Genomic DNA, 19,883 nt, shown 5'->3' with positions numbered 1-19,883 from the left:
CTAGAGATGGTCATTTAATCTGATGCACGCCATCTTCATCTCATCCCCACCAGACTCCATCACTTAAATGGTCCATATCCCTACACTGCTGCACTGGGGATCCAGTTTACAACACATAGACCTTGTTGGACATCTGAACTATATGAAAATCACAGCATATTCTAAATAAAGTAAGCAAAATCTTAGCACGTTTGGAACCCTCCTTGCCTTATTCCAGTCTGCCTCTCATCTTAAAACCATAAAGCAAGATTGAAATATAAGTTCAAGGGGCTGGAGAGATGGCTCAGTGGTTAAGAAATTTAAGTACAAGTTTGTGGACACATCTGAAAAATGCTCCATATGAGTAGCAAACTAACACTGTGAACATACAAAATGGAAGAACGGTGCTATAGACAAAATCCTATGTGGAGGTATACCTTATGCAACGCAGAGTGGAACTTCAGCACAAGACTCCTTCTGGCTCATGTACACTAACGGAGATGCTGAACACTCACGTTAACCTCTTCAAGATCATGATTCTAGCCAAGACAATGATATGAGAACAACAATTTACTAGAAGCTTCTGAGAAAATTTTTCCTTGATAAGATGGATGGCTGTTCTTTCCTCTCATTCTCCCACCATGAGCATGGATGTGATGTTTCTATGCACTAAGAGAGCTATGCTGGAATGATGATGGAAATGGACTAAGAACTTCAGCCCTGGTATCAGTGGGAAGGAAAACTAACATCAATAGCCACCATTATTACAGCCATTTACTAGAAAAGAATAAATGCCTTATTTGCTCTAGGCTTTGTATCCAGTTATTTATAGCTGAAAATATTCCCAATAAAACTTACACAAAGAACCTTAGATGTTTTGCATTTTCAACGGTGTGGCCATCTCCTTTATCTAAAGCAGCAGACTCACCTCACTCTTCCACAGGTGATACTGCAGTGCAAATGCCGTAAAGTCTCTTGGAACACAGAAAAACCTGCAGTCTGAAGCGGAGCTTTGAGAAGTATTTTTCACTTGTTCCAAGTTTTTATTAATCAAGTCCAGAATCCAAGGGTCAATAAGGAACACTGGCACATTTTGGCTGGACGTCAGCATAACAAATTTCTGAACTGCACGCTGTTTGAGAAGAAAAGGATCTCGTTGAAACCACCAAGTCAATAGAATTGTTTTCCTAGTACTGGGAACTGAATCGAGGACTTCACACATGCAAGGTAAGTGCTCTGTCATGAGCTCTATCCCCAGTCCCTTCTGTAGTTTTCATTTTGAGAGAAGATCTCATTAGGTCACCCAGGCAGGGCTTGACCTTGCATTCCTCCTGCCTAGTATTCCCTAGTAGGTGAGATTTAAAGGCCTGGGCCACTAGGCCTAGCACATCACAACTTACTTTGTTAAATTTTTGTTCAATTAATTGTCTAACAACTTACAGAGTATTTACCATGTGTATTACTGCACTAAGAATAAGCAAATGAACAATACACAGGGTTCTATCCCCAAGAAGTGCACAGTCTACTGAGGAAGACAACAAGTCGCTATAGTTCAAAGTGAAATACGCTACAACACAATGCAAACAACCTTATGCAAAAGTAGGAAGGCAAAAATGGTCAGATATGGTGATGAATGCCTGTAACTTCATCACTCTCAGAGGTAGAGATCGGAGACTACCACAAAGTTTGAGGCAAGCCAGGTATGCACAGAAAGTTCCAGGCCAACCAAAGCTACACCAGTGAGACACTGTCTCAAAATAGCAGCATAAACAAAACAAAACCAAGAAGCAAAAATAAATAAATAAATAAATAAATAAATAAATAAATAAATAAATAAATAAATAAATAAATAAAATCAAAGTATTCACAAGAACTATCTGCCCATTTCCCACAACACAGGCTATCGTGTATCATGGCTATAATTTTGGTTTAATTAGTTTGTTGTTGTTTTTTTTGTTTTTTTTTTTTGTTTTTTGTTTTTTGTTTTTTTTTTGAGACAGGGTTTCTCTGTGTAGCTTTGCGCCTTTCCTGGAACTCACTTGGTAGCCCAGGCTGGCCTCGAACTCACAGAGATCCGCCTGGCTCTGCCTCCCGAGTGCTGGGATTAAAGGCGTGCGCCACCACCGCCCGGCTGGTTTAATTAGTAAACTAGCACTATCTTTTAATATTTAAAACTGTTGTTGACACAGGGTCTCAAGTAGGCAGGCTGGCCTTGACCAGTGTCTGTAGCTGAGGATGACTTTGCGCTCCTGGTCCCCCTTGCTACCTACCATGTCTGGTTTACACAGTGCTGGAGATTGACCCCAGGGCCTCCTGCAGGCTATGCAAACACTACCAACTGAGCCTCATCTCGGCTCTGTCCTCTTGGCATTGTTTTTCATTTTTAATTAGGTAGAAAAACAGTAAGAAAATGTATTTTTAAAAAAATGGAGGTTTTGAAATTTTACAAAACAAAAAAATCTAATATATATATATATATATTATACATTATCTTTTCCACTCATCTTACAAAGAAAACATTGAGATTTTTATTCCTGATTATTAATTTGCCTTCATATTCGTAGATCAATTCTAATTCATATTGGGAAAGCATTATAGTTCAGTGGACAAGAATTCTAGAGATGGAAAGTTAAAATCTAGATTCAGATGTTTACTAACCAACTAACCTTAAGCTCCCTGACTAGCTAAACTGAAAACAACATACCTGCTGACTTTTTAAGGTTCCAATAAAGACAAAACGAGATATTCCATGTAAAGAACTAGGTATAGGGTCTACTCATGTCCAAGGTCGTAATAGTCATTGACATCATTCAACTAATACCTGAGGAGTATATCAATGAATGTACTAGAGATAACACAAACACTGTAATTGAGATGTCTTGTTGATAGTACATACCCATTGTGTGCTATCAAATCCAATTCGGTTTCCCTTGGACTTTGATGAACCGGTTCCGTTCTAGTAGAGAACAAAACAATATTTTGGTAAATTTGCAGCCCAGCACACAATGTCCAAATGCTTATTTCATACTCAGAACCAAAAGATCATACAATTTTATAATACAATAACCCAAGGTATAAAACAGTGACACAGTACAGTAAGTTACTGAAATTATTCAATATTATAGTCAGCATTTCTGAACCAATGAATGCCCATCAAGGAAAAGCATCTGCACACACACATTCCTATGTCTGTCTGTGTCCCCCTCCTTCCTCATCCGCCTCAATCCTTCTCTCTGTCCTGCCTCAGTCTCCCAAGTCCTGAGACTACAGCATGAACCAGCTGGTTCTCTGCTATCTCTATGAAATTAGAGTTTGTCTATTTAGTCCCATATTCCTAACTTCATCACCATATACTGAATTAGTGATAAGATGGAAAATGAGGTTTAAAAAGTATAATGAAGAAATCTCAAGTGTCAGGTTCTGTTTTATACTTCCAAAAACAAAAGTCTTCCTCCCAAATACTCCCTCATAACAATACTACAAAGCAAAGTCATTATTTCTAGTAGAGAGATGGTCCCAATACCCACACTTTTCATCATGTACACTATTATTCAAATGTTCTAGGTTCCTTATAAGTTAATAGTACTTTTTAAATGTCCAGGTTCAGAGGGTCAGAAGGAAGAAAGCAATATTATCAGTATTTAATTATACACCTCCAAATAGTTTGAAACTAAATAGGAGAAAGAATGTTGGATGGTCTAGAGATAAGAAGAGTGTTTCAAGCTCAGAGAAGTTTGACAGCTCCTTATGCTTTCAATGATTTTCTACCTATGAAGTATAAATAACTGAGAGGAAGCTGATGGACAATTAGAATCACCTCATCCTACAAACACAATGTGTTCAACATTCCTAAAAACAAGGCTCATCATCTTGTTAAACTGCACACTCAACGCCAGGTGCCATGGCCAAGCTTTCTTTGTATTACCATGTCTGGCCTAGTGCTCAGTTAAATAAATGTTAGTAAGAAATTGTTAGTTGGAGGAGAAAGGAAGGAAGAAGAGTAATTAAGGCAGAGCCTGACTCAGTCTCTCACAAGATCGGCATTGTAGACAGTACAATTTAATGCAAATGGACATGTGAGAGAAACAAACAACAGAAAAATAAAAACACAGGGAACTTTGTAATCTTCAATCCTGACAAGCTATGGAAACTGAAGACAGTCATTTGATTTTCACTACAACCCTACATTAGGAGGGGAGCCTGAATTTTTAAGCAGTTGAATTGGTTGAGTTTGGAGTAAGTACATTTCTAGTGAGCTTGTAGATTATTTTATAGTAGCTTTAATGGAATTAAGATCATATATCATAAATTCTACCATTTTAAAGTGTAAAGATAACTGTAAAGTTAAATATATGTATGTTGGAACACAGTCCAAGAATGGAGTCCTGCGAAGGGAATTCTGAGTGCTTGTGAAACAATTCCAAGAAAACAAGACAAGAGTCTCGTGACCTCAGTTTCTTCAAAACCAGAATTATTCTTGAAATGTGTTTTCATGTTCCTCCCAGGTGTAGCAGATAGAAGTGAGTTTACTTCAGCTGTTGTTATTGATGTGCTTCTATGAAGAAACATGTTTTTGCCATGTGTGGCTTTTCCTTGGGATTATACACTTTATTTAGGTGACTCTTCTCAACTCTCAGAGTATAAATTGTCTGATGCTCTGAATAAAGCTGTCTACCACATGAGATATAATGTGGCAGACTTTGATGTGCTATCAAAATTACCTATCAGTGACTTTATTTAACTGATACTAATTTGTAGAATAATAATTTTTATTTATCAGAAAATGTAAATAGATTAAACATTATTGAAACATTACTTTTGATTTAATTGTATAATTATAAAAACATTTCATTGTAATTTTGAACTGCCTGCTACATCCCACAAAGCTGAGAACCCCTGTGAGAAACGCTTATGTAAAGGTTCAACATTATTAATTGAATATACTGCAATGTAAATGTTAAGAAAACACAAAGCCACAATGTTGTCTAATAAGAAAAAATAGAAATACCTTTGGTGACAAACAGTGCTTATAGTAGTACAGCTGAAACAGCAGAAATGCAGAACTTGTCAGTGTTAAAAGGGCCAAGATTACATTCTTATTGATTCTACTCATTGGTCTGTGGAGTTTTTTCAGATGTTCTCAACAGTAACCCAGCTGTTTTCATCTTCTTCATGAAACAGGAAGATAATCTTGTTTTCTGTGAACAAAGAGATACTTTTGAAAAGAAAAAAAGGTGAATTTGGAAAAAAAAAGGAAAATTAAAATTAACTTTAATAATCACAGACAGCACACAAAAAAGTTATTTAGGGAAGAATGGCAGTACATGGTTATAAGGCTAGCATTTGGTATATTGAGACAGTGGGTTAGCAAGTACAAGGCTAGCCTGGGCTACACAGTGATCTAGACCAGCTTGAGTTACATAGAAAGACCATTTCTTGAACAATAAAAAACAAACATAAAAAGAAAAACTTGAAGAGAAAGAAAGCTAAGAAAAAGCCATCTGCAGTTCTACAGAACACTTTGACCAAGAGGAATGCAGGAAAGGCTTCTCCAATGTCTGTGACACACAGATGTGACCTGGGACCTCTGGATCTCAGAATGTATGTCTGGCAAGTCCAAAGGTGATATCACTTCTGACCATACTGAGAACAATTTCCACGGGAAAGTGAGAAAGTGTTTAGTCAAGGAGGACAGTATCTGTTTCTTTGTGAAGTGTGTGTGTGTGTGTGTGTGTGTGTGTGTGTGTGTGTGTGTGTGTGTGGTCCCTGGTATTTGCAAGGGTAAAGAACACCTTAGTAAACATTTTGGTCTTTTGCCCTTAGTATCTCCTCTGATTATTTCTTTAGAGTAAGAAATTTAGTATGTGTATACTTCCTACCTCCTCTCCAATACATGATTTGGATTAACTATTTTTTAAATGTTCTATAAAGTTTAGCTGTATTTTTTTCAAGAATAGTAATACTTCTTTTATTTAATAATGTAAGGTTTCTGTCTTGTGTTTTCAGGTTATAACGAGAAACTGGCGAACTATGCTACCTCTGTCTTCTTTCCTTTTCCTATTTATTTCTGCTTGGCTATTTTATTCTGTACCATAATTATGTTATTTTACTATTATTGATACAGTGTTCCACAATCACCCTATATACTCTCAGCACAATCAGCCTCTCTGCAGCTTATAAAATAGAACAGAAAGGTACTACTTACTTTCAGTGTTTACATTGTTTAAAAACAGATGTCAGTAGAGTTTGGCGGTGAGGTCACACTTTATTTCCCCTGATAAGTTACAGAATTTATCACTGCCCTGAAATGCTAAATATTCTCGATTATCATTCAATTACACAGCATCACCTACAGGGAATCTGATCTGTTTTCATGGGATGCACGGTGGAAGCACACATATTCCCTATCTTGTTAACATAGACTATATAATGATAGTAATGAGTATATATTCATTTTTCCTTGGTCTTTGTGTATTCTTTCAACTTATACAGATTTCTGTGTAGAACACTTCTGGAGTCATTTAAATACTTTCGTTGCAACACTGGGGTCTCTATTTCCAGAACTACAGTAAGTACATCTCTTTTCTTTCCTGTTTCAGTTTGTTCAACTTCCAAAGCCTGTTATCAAGCCACCTCACTGAGGCTTCAATGCTGACTTTCCATTCTAATGTCTGTTATTCCTCCTTGTGCGTCTTTTCTTCCTGAGCTCTGACAGACTGCTCTCTCATAATTAACTCCTAGCTCTTGAGACAATGAACACTGTCTTTATTTTTTGCAGGGCTATTAACTGAACTCAAGGCTTCTATCCAGAACTGGCAAATTACCACCGAGGTACAGCCAACACTGTCATTTTAGAGATTTTTTAAAATGATTGTTGATTATAAGTACATTCATGGGTATGTTCACACGTGTGCAGGTACACGTAAAGGACAGAGGTGGTCAATACCCCTGGAGCTGGAGTTACAAGGGTTTATTGAGTCACCTGACATAGGTACTAGGAAACAAACTCAGGTCCCTTGGAAGAACAGTATATGTCTTAACCACTGAGTCTTCTGTCTTTCATTTTAAAAGTTTAACTATTTCATAAACCCCACACCACCTTAGGCCTGCATAATATCATTATGGGTTGTTACTTGTTTTCTGGTTTATTTTCTTCTTCTTGTAGCATTTTTCATGGACCATGCTCATTTCCTTTTAATTACTTACCTTTGAATGGCCTGAGCACCCCAAGACCAAATATTCATAAGAATACTGGAGTAGGAGGGAACAGCATTATATTCTAGACTAGATACAAGTTCTTTCTGACAGAATAGTTTATACATGTGTGTATGTGAGAAAAATGGAGAATAAATATTAGATGTTAGAAAAGTTAAAACATTACTCCTTCATGAAAAACAGGTACCAAAGAGTTTCTGGCAATCTCTTCCTCCGTTTTGCTGTTGTAAGGATAGTGCACTTGTGTATACCTTATTTGCTTTTCTTCTTGCTAGTTCATGCTGCCAAACATCTATGGATGCTCCTATGTCTTCCCTATATGTTCTGACCTAGCAGAAACAGAAGAGCCATGTCTCTATTCTGTCATTTTGGAGACCTCTTTCTACAAGGATCTTCTTTTTACATGTGGCCACCATTCTGCAAATATTTCAGTTTGGCGTTATAACACTATTTGTCTCAGGGAAGCTATATTGTGTTGTTTGAGGGTAACTTCAGACAGAATAGAATACAAATATTTTTACTCTGCCATTTTAAATCCTAAGTTGTGGTGTGGAGCTTTAAAACAATCTAAAAGAACTGACAAAGCTGGAGCCACATAAAATAAGCACTGTAAGAAATCAAATAAGATCAACTACTCAAGAGAAGGACAACAGCGATGAGAATTACCTACATCATCTGTAGATAATGTATCAAGGTGATGGAATAAATCATGATTTTCTCTATTAAACTGAAAATTAGCAGCATCCACCAACACTGATGGTGGTCCTAGTGTCTGCTGTAAGCTAAAACTTGTTACAATGGTTTCTTCAGAGGTGGTCATGGATAACAATTATTTCTCACTCTCCAGATTTAGCTATTCCTCATACATGTATTAAATAGCACACCAGTGTAGTGCACGCTGCTTCCTGGTGAAATTTAAGCTGGCATGCAGACTACCATTGTTAAGCCTCTCTAAGCTCAATTATTCTAAAGTCCAACTTAATATACTGTTGTTTTGGGGGATCTATCGCTATTTTACAACTAATTCAAAATTAATTCATTAATAACATAGAAATCACTTAAAGAAAGCAATGGGACAGTTTCAAAAAGAGGTATCTCAAACAACATCACTAGCCCTGGCTTCTTCAATGGCAGAGGTCCCAATCAAGATAATATTAGTGTACCTAGTTCTTAGTTGTGACATTTTAGCTACCATTGTAAAAACAGTTAAAAAGGATGATACATTTCTTACTTTACACATGTGTAAAGAAGATACTGAATCATGTGTAATGGAAAATATTATAAAGCTAATAGAATAAGCAGAAAAGAGAAAACAGATTGAAAATATCTGCAGAAAAAAATAAAATGGAGACACTCACAGAAGAGATTTAAGCAGGCTATGTACCCTGAAACTCTAATGTAAAGAGGCTGCTTTAACTATGATATATTATAGTGTAAAATTATTTTTTTTCATTTGCAAACAGGATTATTCAATTTGTCTGGTTTTGCTCTATGCTTCAATGAAAAAAATATTTACAGTTTGAAAAGACATATTTCAGTGATGTAACCTTTAAACTCATCTTATTTTGGAATGACTAAGACGACTCAGTGGGAAATGTCTGGTTTGCAAGGGTAGTAACCGTACCTTGATCACCATATGAATACGAAACAAAGTAGACCCTTTAAATTGTCTGTCTCAACATATCTGTCATGGCCTAAAAACCCCAAACCATATTACACACACACACACACACACACACACACACACACACACAATAGAATTTTAAAAAATTTCATTGCCATTATATTATCTGGCATCTTTGGATAATTCCCTTAGAAGGCAGTACCTCAAGATGAAGGGCCTAATGAATAACTGATGGAAGATGATGCACTGAACTTCAAACAATACATACATATCTATAGCATATCAAGTTGTATTGCGAAATATACAGTTGATTGCTGATAGTTTTACCTCATTACATCTCTTCCAGAGAGATGAAAGTGCCGCTTTGGATATACACATGAGGTATGTAATGTTTCTTACACTCTTCCCTGTTTAGCAATTTAACATTACCATTTTTAAACAGGCTGACAAAACAGCAAGCCTTGGGGATACATCATCTACCCTTGGACTTCTACTCAGGAGACTGACACATGAGGATCATGAGTTCAATGTATTCCAGACTAATTACTGACATCCAAACTAGGCTAGATAACAAACAACATCTTAATGGAATTTTTAAAAAGATGAAAAAGAAAACCAACAAAATCCACCACTCTTTCACAAATACCTTTACTTGAAAAGTATGATCAACATTGCCTGATGTTTAAATGAACAATGGACTACTTGGATGATGAGCATCTGATTCTATGCATTACAACAGAAAAATATCTATCTCGAAGTGAAAGCACAATCAAAGATGAACAATGGCCACAGGAGGTATATAAGGACCACAAATTGGACTTGAAATAATAGACTTTCCAGAGATATAGCACACTTTAATAACTACCTCAAATACTACAAAATAGAAACCACAATGCACTGATCTCCACCATCAGTCTTTAGTGAACATTGTATGTAATTTTCTTCCTTCAAGGCTATGAAGAAAAAAGATGAAATAATTTTTTTTCTTGAACCTGAAGACAACTAGGGTGAGTAAGTTCTTTACAAAATCATTTATACATGAATAGGAATTCCTCTTGTATGAGTTTTTCCCTATTTTTTTGGCATCAAGATGATATTAAAAGATTTTAAAATATTTAAAGGACTAGAGACATGGCTGAGTAATTAGGACAAGTTCATTCCCAGGACTAAAGTCAGGTTTTTGACAGCTTCCCATAATCCATGCTACAAGAAGCTCCAAGGGTCTAACCTTCTTGGGTACCAGAATGCACATGCATATAACTACACAAAGACACACTGACATCACAAAATTAAAATCTTTAAACCAATTTTCCCTCAAGAATGCTTTTCTCTTGAAAGCATTCATTCTTGTAACCTAAGTCTTGAAACATTTAAAGGCTTATAGAGCTTTTTTTCATCATGAAGTGGCTCATGTAACAAAGCTAGAATGTAGGCTTCAAGTCAGAGAAATCAATCCTTCTCACTTGGTGGCATCATTTCAGATTTCGGAAATGCTGTCATGCTTAGGAAATATGTCACTAGGGGTGGGTCTGAGAGTTTTCATCCATACACCATTTCCAGTTCCTACTCTCTGCTTCATGGTGCAGGTTGAGGATATAAGTTCTTAGCTTCTTGCTTTATTTAGCTGCCACATCTGACAATTGTTGCCATGCCACATTCATGGTGATCAGTATCTCTCAGGAACCAAGAGCCAAATTAAATTCTTTCATAAGTTGACTTAGGCATTATGTTTTACTACAGAAACAGAAAATGCACTAATGCATATCCATAAAGTTTTATCCATGGATTTCTTCTTTCCTGTGAGTGAGGAGAGGTAAGAAACCTAAAACTTACTTTCTAATTTAAATTAATAGGCCTATTGTCTATGTGAGTTTGCAGGTACAAACAAAATAAAGAGAGATATCATAATGACTGAACAGATAGTTGACACTTGCCAGAATGTACATCGGTTGGCCAATGATCTTACAAAATTCTTTATAGTCAGATTTCATTTGGTATTTTATTTTTTTCAGATTCCCAGATATTAATGTGATATGCATGGGTTTTAACAGCCCAATTAGACACTAAAAGTTTTGAGTATAAAAACTAACATGAATTTCAAAACTTTGCCACATTGACTACATTTATAGGGTTTTTCAGCAGTATAATTTTTTTCTTATGGTTTTGAAGACTACTGATATTGCAAAGGCTTTACCTCACTAATTACATTCATAGAGTTTCATCCAGCATGTCTTCTGTTATGTATTTGGAGACTACTTTGATATGCAAAGGCTTTACCGCACTAATTTCATTCATAAGGTTTCTATCCAGTATGTTTTTTTTATGTCTCTGTAGACTCCTCAGACGTTCAAAGGCTTTACCACATTGATTACATTCATAAGGTTTCTCTTGAGTATGTGTTCTTTTATGAGTTTGAAGATGACCATGTTTTAAAAAGGCTTTATCACATTGATTACATTTGTAGGGTTTGTCTCCAGTGTGTGTCCTTTTATGCTTTTGTAGACTACTGTATTTTGAAAAGGCTTTATCACATTGTTTACATTTGTATGGTTTCTCTCCAGTATGTGTTCTTTTATGTTCTTGGAGACTACTGTGATGTGCAAAGGCTTTACCACATTGATTACATTCATAAGGTTTCTCCCCAGTATGAGTTCTTTTATGTGTTTGGAGACTCTTTTGACATATAAAGGCTTTACCACACTCATTACATTCATAGGGCTTCTCTCCAGTATGTGCTCTTTTATGTTCTTGGAGACTATTGTGGTATGCAAAGGTTTTACCACATTGATTACACTCATAAGGTTTCTCTCCAGTATGTGATCTTTTATGAGTTCGAAGATTATCATGTTTAGAAAAGGCTTTATCGCATTGATTACATTTGTAAGGTTTCTCTCCAGTATGTATTTTTTTTATGTACTTGAAGACTACTATGATATACAAAGGCTTTACCACATTGATTACATTCATAAGGTTTCTCTCCAGTATGAGTTCTTTTATGTGTTTGGAGACTCTTTTGACATACAAAAGCTTTACCACACTCATTACATTCATAGGTTTGCTCTCCAGAATGTTTTCTTTTATGTGATTGGAGACTCTTTTGAGATACAAAGGCTTTAGTGCACTCATTATATTCATAGGGTTTTTTCTCCAGTATGTGTTCTTTTATGAGATCAAAGATTATCTTGTTTGGAAAAGGCTTTATCACATTCATTACATTTATAAGGTTTCTCTCCAGTATGTGTTTTTTTTATGTATTTCAAGTTTACTGTGTTGTGAAAAGGCTTTACCACATTGATCACATTGGTAAGGTTTCTCACCAGTATGTATTCTTTCATGTATTTGGAAATGACTGTAATATGCAAAGGCCTTATCACATTGATTACATTCATAGGGTTTCTCTCCAGTACGTCTTCTTTTATGTATTTGAATATGATTGTGATACGCAAATTGAGTGTTTTCAGAGAATTTCTCTCCAGTCTGATTTCTTTCATTCTTGCCATGTCTTCTACAACTTTCATAATTTTGTTGACTATTATGATCTTCCCAACTGTAGCCTATAGCAGAGAGGTTCCCGTAGGTCTCCAGCATCACATCTTTGTATAGATTCTTCTGGGAAGAATCCAGCAAAGCCCACTCTTCCTCACTAAAGTCCACATGTACATCGTCATAGGTCACTGCATTCATCTTGTGGTCTCAAGGGGCAAAAACTGTCTTCATTGTCACAGCTTTATGTAATGAACTCTTAGGATCTCCTCACTGGGGCTCTGACTCATGTCCTGGCTTCCTAGCTTGAACATGCTGTCCCCTCAGCTCCCTGCAGCAGCACTTGCACAGTACACAAACCCAATGGTACCAGATCCTCTTCAATGCCAAGCCTGAAACCGGAAAATTATTCTTAAATGGCATGGGAAAAGGACAAAATTAGTACAAAACTAGTACATGAACTGAGATCTATGCAATGGAGAAGAAAACAGCTAAGTGATTCTAGGCATCAGAGCTATCAGTCTTCCTGTCTCTAGCCTAGAGTGTCATTTTAGGTAACAGAACACACATTCTTTTAGTTTTCATTTCATCTTTTATTATCAATTTTGCTACACATCACAACAGGAACAAGGTTGAAAAAAAGTGGTCATAGGAACCAAACACACTTGTGATGGAAACATGTACAAAGTAAGGTCCAGATTGTTTTCACATTCTTTCTGTAGCCAAGAGCACTACACAGTCTTTCAGTGTCATAGCTGACATTCAAATACACCCCTAACTGTAAAGCAAATAGGAAGTCAAACTAAAAAAAAAAAAAAAAAAAAAAAAAAAAAAAAAAAAAAGAGTAGTGCAGTTCAGGAGATGTGTGGTTAGGAGCCTAGGTAGCAGAATGGGAGGCATGAAAAGAAAATGAAATCAAAGAGGCACTCAGAAGCTGATGCTCAATTAGAAGCTTCACTCCAGGTGACTAAAGTTCATAGTGCTGAAAGGTATGACACATACTACTGGAGAAGAAAAGTAATCATCAATCTCAACTAGCTGTGAACCCTGTGAGCTATAACAGCAACCTGTCTGCACGATATACCCACTGACTGTGCAATAGTGGTACCAATGTTACAGGAGGAACCAACCACCTTTTACTTGGATTTAAGGCCAGCTCTACAAGATGGAACCTATACCTGACACACTAATGAGGCCAAAAACCTGAGACTAGGTAAGTCATAGGCCCGAAGTGAAACCCTACTATAATTACCCTGCCAAGTGAACATAGACACAAAATGATTCCTTACTGCATATTGTTATATCCATAGAGTATCGCATTGCTGAGCACTCATCAGAAAGATTTTTTGCAGTAGATAATAATTAATACAGACACTCACAACTGGATAACATTCAGAAAGTGAGAGTCTATGGAGCACTAAGTCTTAAAGGGAAAGCCCATTAAAGCCCTCCCCTCAAGGCTCAGGGATATATATATATATATATATATATATATATATATATATATATATCCATATACATACTTTCTCATATATATGAGAAAGTAAAAAGACTGTAAAAGTCAGAAGTGATGAACAAATCCAAGGAAACAGCATTTTCCAGACACAACAGGGCTAATGACATTTGAACTCACAGAGACTGTGGCATCATGCAAAAGACCTGTACTAGTTCAAGTCAGACAAAAATCCCAACACAGAAACGGGGAAGTGGGCACAAAGTTTCACCTCTAAACAAGAAGGTGTGTGTGTAACCATTAACTTCTGGGAGGGAGAAAACCCGTTTTCTTCAAAGGAGTGACAGAATATATAAAACACACCACAGGACAAGCCACAGGCTCATGAATAGTTAGTTGGTCAACACAAAATGGACTCCATGTAATCGTTTGTTTTGTTTTAATTTTTAACAGAAAGAATCTGAAGTTGAGTGGGTATTTGGGAGCAGCTGGGGGAGAAGAGTATATGACTAAAATATATTGCACAAAAAATTTTTTAAATAAAAAAGAGGAAGTCTAATACAGCCTCATGGTACAGGCCTATAATACCAGCTACTCTGGAGGAGAGACAGGATGATGGTTAAGTTCAAGGATTGCCTGTGGTACAGACTTCCTGGCCAGTCTAGGAAACTTAGTGAGACTATCTAAATATAAAAACAAAGAGCTAGGAACATAGCTCAGCAGTAGAGTGCTTGCATACACAAGGCCCTAGATTCAATCCGAGGACTGAAAATCATAATGATCAAAATTAATCTTTATCTATTTACTATTCATTCACTTCTTAATCCTTTCCAAAATAACCTTTACCTCACCATGTTGCCACTTAGAAGGTGAAATGTAAAATAATGCAGTCTTTCCATGTGATTATCCAGAAAAATCATAAGCACACAGTGACTCCTTTCTGAATAAGCTATAACGAAAATTCTGAGGGAGTGATGGAAATAAAGACATAGGGAACAGAGGTTGTATTAAAATGTAGGATTGGTAAGGTTAAACAGAATCCGCCAGCTCCAATTGGACAAGAGGTGAGTGACTCTTCTCCCACCTAGAGAGTCCTGCCTATAGGATCTAGACCATGAGGCACATTCTGTGCCCTCCCCCAATCTAGTGCTACAGAAAGCACTAGGAGGGAAACTCCAACATAAGGAAATCAAATGCACACACGAAAACACAGGCAATAGATAACCCCACAGCAGCAAATCCCAAAAAAGAAAATACACACACATTACCACCAAAAGATAACAGGAACTAACAATCACTGGCCATTAATATCTCTTAGTATCAGTGGACTCAATTCGCCTATAAAAAGACAGGCCTATAAAAAAAAAAGGATCTTTCCTACTGCTGCATACAAGAAACACACCTCAACTTCAAGAAAGGCCCTACCTCAGAGTAAAAGGCTGGGAAGACTTTCCAATCAAATGGACTTAAGAAGCAAGCTGGAGTAGCTATACTAACATCTAACAAAATAAACTTCAAACTAAAATTAATCAAGAGATTGTGAAGTACATTACATATTCCACACAGGAAAAATGGACCAAGAGGAAGTCTCCATTCTTAACATTCATGCCCCAAATACAAGAGCACTTATATATGCAAAACAAACAATATTTAAGCTTAAATTGCACATCAAATCCCACACACTAAGAGTGAGACACTTCAACACCCCACTCTCACCAATGAACAGGTCTGCTAGACAGAAACTTAACAGAGAAATAAGGGATCTAACATATTATGACTCATTTGGACTTAATAAATATCTATAGAACATCCCACCCTAAGATAAAAGAATATACCTTTTTCTCAGCACCCCATGGAATTTTCTCTAAAATCAACCACATACTCAGTCACAAAGCAAATCTCAAATATACAAAAAATTGGAATATCCTCCTGTATTTTATAGGAGCACCATGGCTTACAGTTAGATTTGAACAACAACAGAAATTATAGAAATCCTACAATCTCATGGAAACTGAATAATGCTCAATTGAATCACCAATGGGTCAAGGAAGAAATAAAGAAATTAAAGACCTCCTAGAATTTAATGAAAATCAATGTACAACATACCCAAACTTATGGGACACTAGGAAAGCAGTGCTAAGAGGAAAATTCATAGCACTAAATGCCCACATAAGGAATTTGGAGATATCTCACGCTAATTACTTAACAGCACATCTGAAAGCTCTAGAACAAAAAGGAGCAAAATTACCCAGGAGGAGTAGACACTAAGAAATAATCAAATTGAGGGCTGTAATCAATTAAATAGAAACAAAAAGAACAATACAAAGAATCAATGAAACAAAGAGTTTGTTCTTTGAGAAAATCAACAAACCATACAATTCCTTATCCAAACTAAACAAAAGGCAGAGAGATAGCATCCAAATTAACAAAATCAGAAATAAAAAGGGAGACATAACAGAAAACAGGAAATCCAGAGAGTTACCAGGTCATACTTCAAAAACCTGTACTCCACAAAATTGGAAAACCTACAAAAAAAAAAAAAAAAAGACAATTTTCTGGATAGGTACCACATACCAAAATTGAATCAAGACCAGATAAACAATTTAAATAGACCTATAACACATATGGGAATACAGTCATTAAAATTCTCCCAACCAAAAAAAGCCCAGGACCAGATGGTTTCAGAGCAGAATTCTACGAGAATTTCAAAGAAGAACTAATACCAATACTCTTCAAATTGTTCCACACAATAGAAACAGAAGGAACATTGCCAAAATGTATGAGGTTACAGTTAGTTACCCTGATACTCAAACCACAAAAAGATGCAACAAAGAAAGAGGATTTCAGACCAATCTTCCTCATGAACATTAATGCTAAAATACTGACAAACTGAATCCAAAACACTTCAAAAAACTTATCCATCATAATCAAGTAGGCTTCATCCCAGAGATACAAGGATGGTTCAACATACGAAAATCTGTCAGTGTAATATACCATATAAACAAACTGAAAGAAAAAAAACCACATAATCATCTCATTAGGTGGCTGAAAAGGCCTTTGACAAAATCCAACACCCTTTCATGATAAAGGTCTTGGAGAGATCAGGAATACAGGAAACATACCTAAACATAATAAAGGCAATTTACAGCAAGCCGACAGGCAACATCACATTAAATAGAGAGAAACTCAAAGCCATTCCACTAAAATCAGGAACAAGGCTATTCATTCTCCCCATATCTATTCAATATAGTACTCGAAGTTCTAGGTAGAGTAATAAGACAACAAAAGGAAATCAAGGAGATACAAGTTGGAATGGAAGAAGTCAAACTTTTGTTCTTTGTAGACAATATGATAGTATACTTAAGTGACCCCCAAAATTCTACCAGGGAACTCCTACAGCTGATAAACACCTTCAGTAACGAGGCAGGACACAAGATTAACTTTAAAAAAAAAATCAGTAGCTCTCCTATATGCAAATGATAAATAGGCCAAGAAAAAAATCAGAGAAACATCACCCTTTACAATAGTCACAAATAATAAAATACCTTGGAGTAACTCTAACTAAGCAAGTGAAAGTCCTGTATGACAAGACCTTGAAGTCCCTGAAGAAAGAAACTGAAGAAGATCAGAAAATGGAAAGATCTCCCATGCTCATGGATAGGTAGGATTAACATAGTAAAAATGGCAATCTTACCAAAAGCCATCTACAGATTCAATGCAATCCCTAACAAAATCCCAACATAATTCTTCACAGACCTTAAAAGAACAATACACAATTTCATATGCAAAAACAAAAAACACAGGATACATAAAACAATCCTGTAGAAATAGCAACTTCTGGAGGTATCACCATGCCTGACCTCAAGCTCTAGTATAGAGCTATAATAATAAAAATAGGTTGTTATTGGCAAAAAAAAAAACAAACAAAAAACAAAAAACCTGACATGCTGACCAACGGAATCGAATTGAAGACCCTGGCAAAAGCATTCTTGTCTATCACCATGCACAAAACTCAAATACACGAGGATCATAGACTTCAACATAAATCTAGTTACACTGAACCTGACAGAAGAGAAGGTAGGAAGTAGCCTAGAACCCATTGGAACAGGGGACCATTTCTTAAATATAACACCAGCAGCACAGTGGCTTGCTTCGTGCTACCTGAGAAATTGGCAATAGTAATCAAATCAGAATTCAGTTCTCTGGACTCCTATCTAAAGCTTCTAACTACCCTGCCCCAGTTATATACAATCTTTCCCGATATTCCCCAACTGATAATGTAAATGGAAGACAGGAAAGCTAAACGCAATTAACTGGCATGGCTAACCACGTCTACCTTTATTATTATTATTATTATTATTATTATTATTATTATTATTATTGCCATCCACCGTTATTATTAAGCACAGTGAGCACTCCTCCAAAAGTACTAAGGACAAACACTGAGGAGTCTCAGGGGACAGGAAAGACACTGGCAATTCAACCGCCTCCTCTCTTCGAAGCGGCTGCAGCTGGCCCCTGCACACAGAACTTCTCAAGTCCTTCGCGGGGCATCAAACTCCTTCAGGGGGAACTCTGGTTAGCCGCCTGCTGAAAGGACCAAGCAGATGCCATAACTGGCTGCTCAGTCTTCTCTCAGAGATCAGGCCTCAATTTCAGTTTCCTGAGACTTGAGCAAGCAGTTTCTGGGAGGGCCATGAACAAAAGACATAGTCCTTGCAGTAGCTCCCTTTCTGCACGTACTCTGACTGCTCAAAGTTCAGCCAGATGTTTACTTTCTGGGGCCCCTCACCAACTTACAGTTATTTGCAGTACATGCTTGGCCAGCCCCCATGGTGGCTCAAGGACAAAGCCTGTGACTTGTGCTGGACTGCCCCCAAAGTAATAAATTGTAACCACCAACCAGTAAATTCAAAGGTTACATACCCTCACCCAATTAAAAGAGAACAGAGATAGAAATAAACCAATCCGAGTTGCACCCGTGCAAAACTCCCCCAAACCCCCTGAAGGGCTTGTGGATTTTGCCTTTAAAAAGCTAGCCACACAAAGAAAAAGCAAGTTCCTCCTGGCCTCACGGTTACTACGAGTGAGTGCTTTGGATCGAGCTTCCCTGCCTGCAGCTTGTAAACAAACAGAAATAAACCATGCTGTTGCATTCTGAACCTAAGGTCTGTGGTGAAGTCTTTGGGGTCCCAATCTGGGCATAACACCTGCCATTGTCCCTGTCCCTGGCGAGTTCATGCCTCCAGCCACTACTGAAGATGCAGGCAGAGCAGCGGGCTGCAGCAGTTCCTCCCCTGCCGAGGCACCTTGCCATGCACCGGTCCTCACGTCTCCTCGTTCTCCCCCATCCTCTGCTCTCACCACCCAGCTCAAATGATGACACCGTCCCGACCCGGCTTCTACGAGCGTCTCCATCAACCTCGGAAATCGAAGCGGGTCAGGACGATCAGCGGACCGCAAGGGCACGTGGGGACTACCTGCTTCCGTGAGGAGCGCAGCATGCCGGCGGACTGACTCACACATGGACCTGCGGCCGACCTCCGCGGCTCCACCGCCTAGGGCGGGTACCCCGAATGTGGCCGACCGCCAGTCCGGGTACCCGGCGACCAGCGACACCTGCCTGAGGACGCCCGCCCAGAGCCCAGAGACACAGCCCGGGTGCCTCATCTTACCTCACTCCACAGCAGCGGCGGAGGCCTCGCTTTACGGCAGTCGCGACGACCGTCGCAAAGGGGCCGTCAAGCGCGCAGCCTCACAGGCTTTCCTCAGTAGTGTCTGGGGTGGCCTGGGACCGTCCGCGTTTTCTGACACTTCACTGTCCCACGTTCTCAGAGCCCTGCTGTTTGCCTGGCCTTTAGAAAGCCGCAGGCAGCCAGCCCTTCAGCAGCGCACCGAGGCTGCCTGAGAGTTTAGAAAAACCTCAGCGAGCAAAGCAGAACTGTCTCCCCTGGTGTGCTGGTTCACCAGACAGTGCAGAGTGTGGGCTACATGCAAACTTCCGGTGGATAAGGATTCCTCCCTTCCTCCCTTCCCCCTTACTTCCTGCTGCCATTCTTTCTCTCTTGCTCTGTGTGTCTCTCTGTCTCTGTCTCCCCCACCCCCCTTTCTGTAAGCGGAGGCACTAAG

The 19,883-nt window shown here is 38.0% G+C and overlaps 2 protein-coding genes across 4 annotated transcripts in view; both read right to left on the bottom strand.

The window, feature by feature from the left end:
• Fktn (fukutin) overlaps positions 1-19,481 on the bottom strand; it is a 57,895-nt gene extending 38,414 nt beyond the window's left edge. For 2 of the 3 annotated variants that reach the window (XM_059254362.1, XM_059254360.1), the window contains exons 1-4: positions 19,430-19,481; positions 4,988-5,177; positions 2,876-2,935; positions 908-1,111 (exon numbers count right to left, since the gene is read on the bottom strand). In XM_059254362.1, coding sequence (XP_059110345.1) covers positions 908-1,111; positions 2,876-2,935; positions 4,988-5,092 — 369 coding nt within the window. In that variant the 5' untranslated portion in view covers positions 5,093-5,177; positions 19,430-19,481. Of the gene's footprint in view, positions 1-907; positions 1,112-2,875; positions 2,936-4,987; positions 5,178-19,234; positions 19,365-19,429 lie in introns of those variants that run through there. The other variant, XM_059254361.1, reaches the window with a different exon arrangement.
• LOC131903653 (zinc finger protein 431-like) lies at positions 9,899-12,686 on the bottom strand. The gene is made up of 2 exons (XM_059254363.1): positions 12,311-12,686; positions 9,899-11,647 (listed from the first exon to the last, which is right to left on the bottom strand). The coding sequence occupies exons 1-2, from the start codon at positions 12,500-12,502 to the stop codon at positions 11,027-11,029; spliced, it is 813 nt and encodes a 270-aa protein (XP_059110346.1). The 5' UTR covers positions 12,503-12,686; the 3' UTR covers positions 9,899-11,026.
• Positions 19,482-19,883: the final 402 nt, after the last annotated feature.

This window comes from Peromyscus eremicus, chromosome 2, assembly GCF_949786415.1.
Source record: "Peromyscus eremicus chromosome 2, PerEre_H2_v1, whole genome shotgun sequence".
Lineage (NCBI taxonomy): Eukaryota > Metazoa > Chordata > Mammalia > Rodentia > Cricetidae > Peromyscus > Peromyscus eremicus.
The sequence above is the reverse complement of the archived record's forward strand: the minus strand, read 5'-3'. Positions and strand labels throughout refer to the sequence as shown.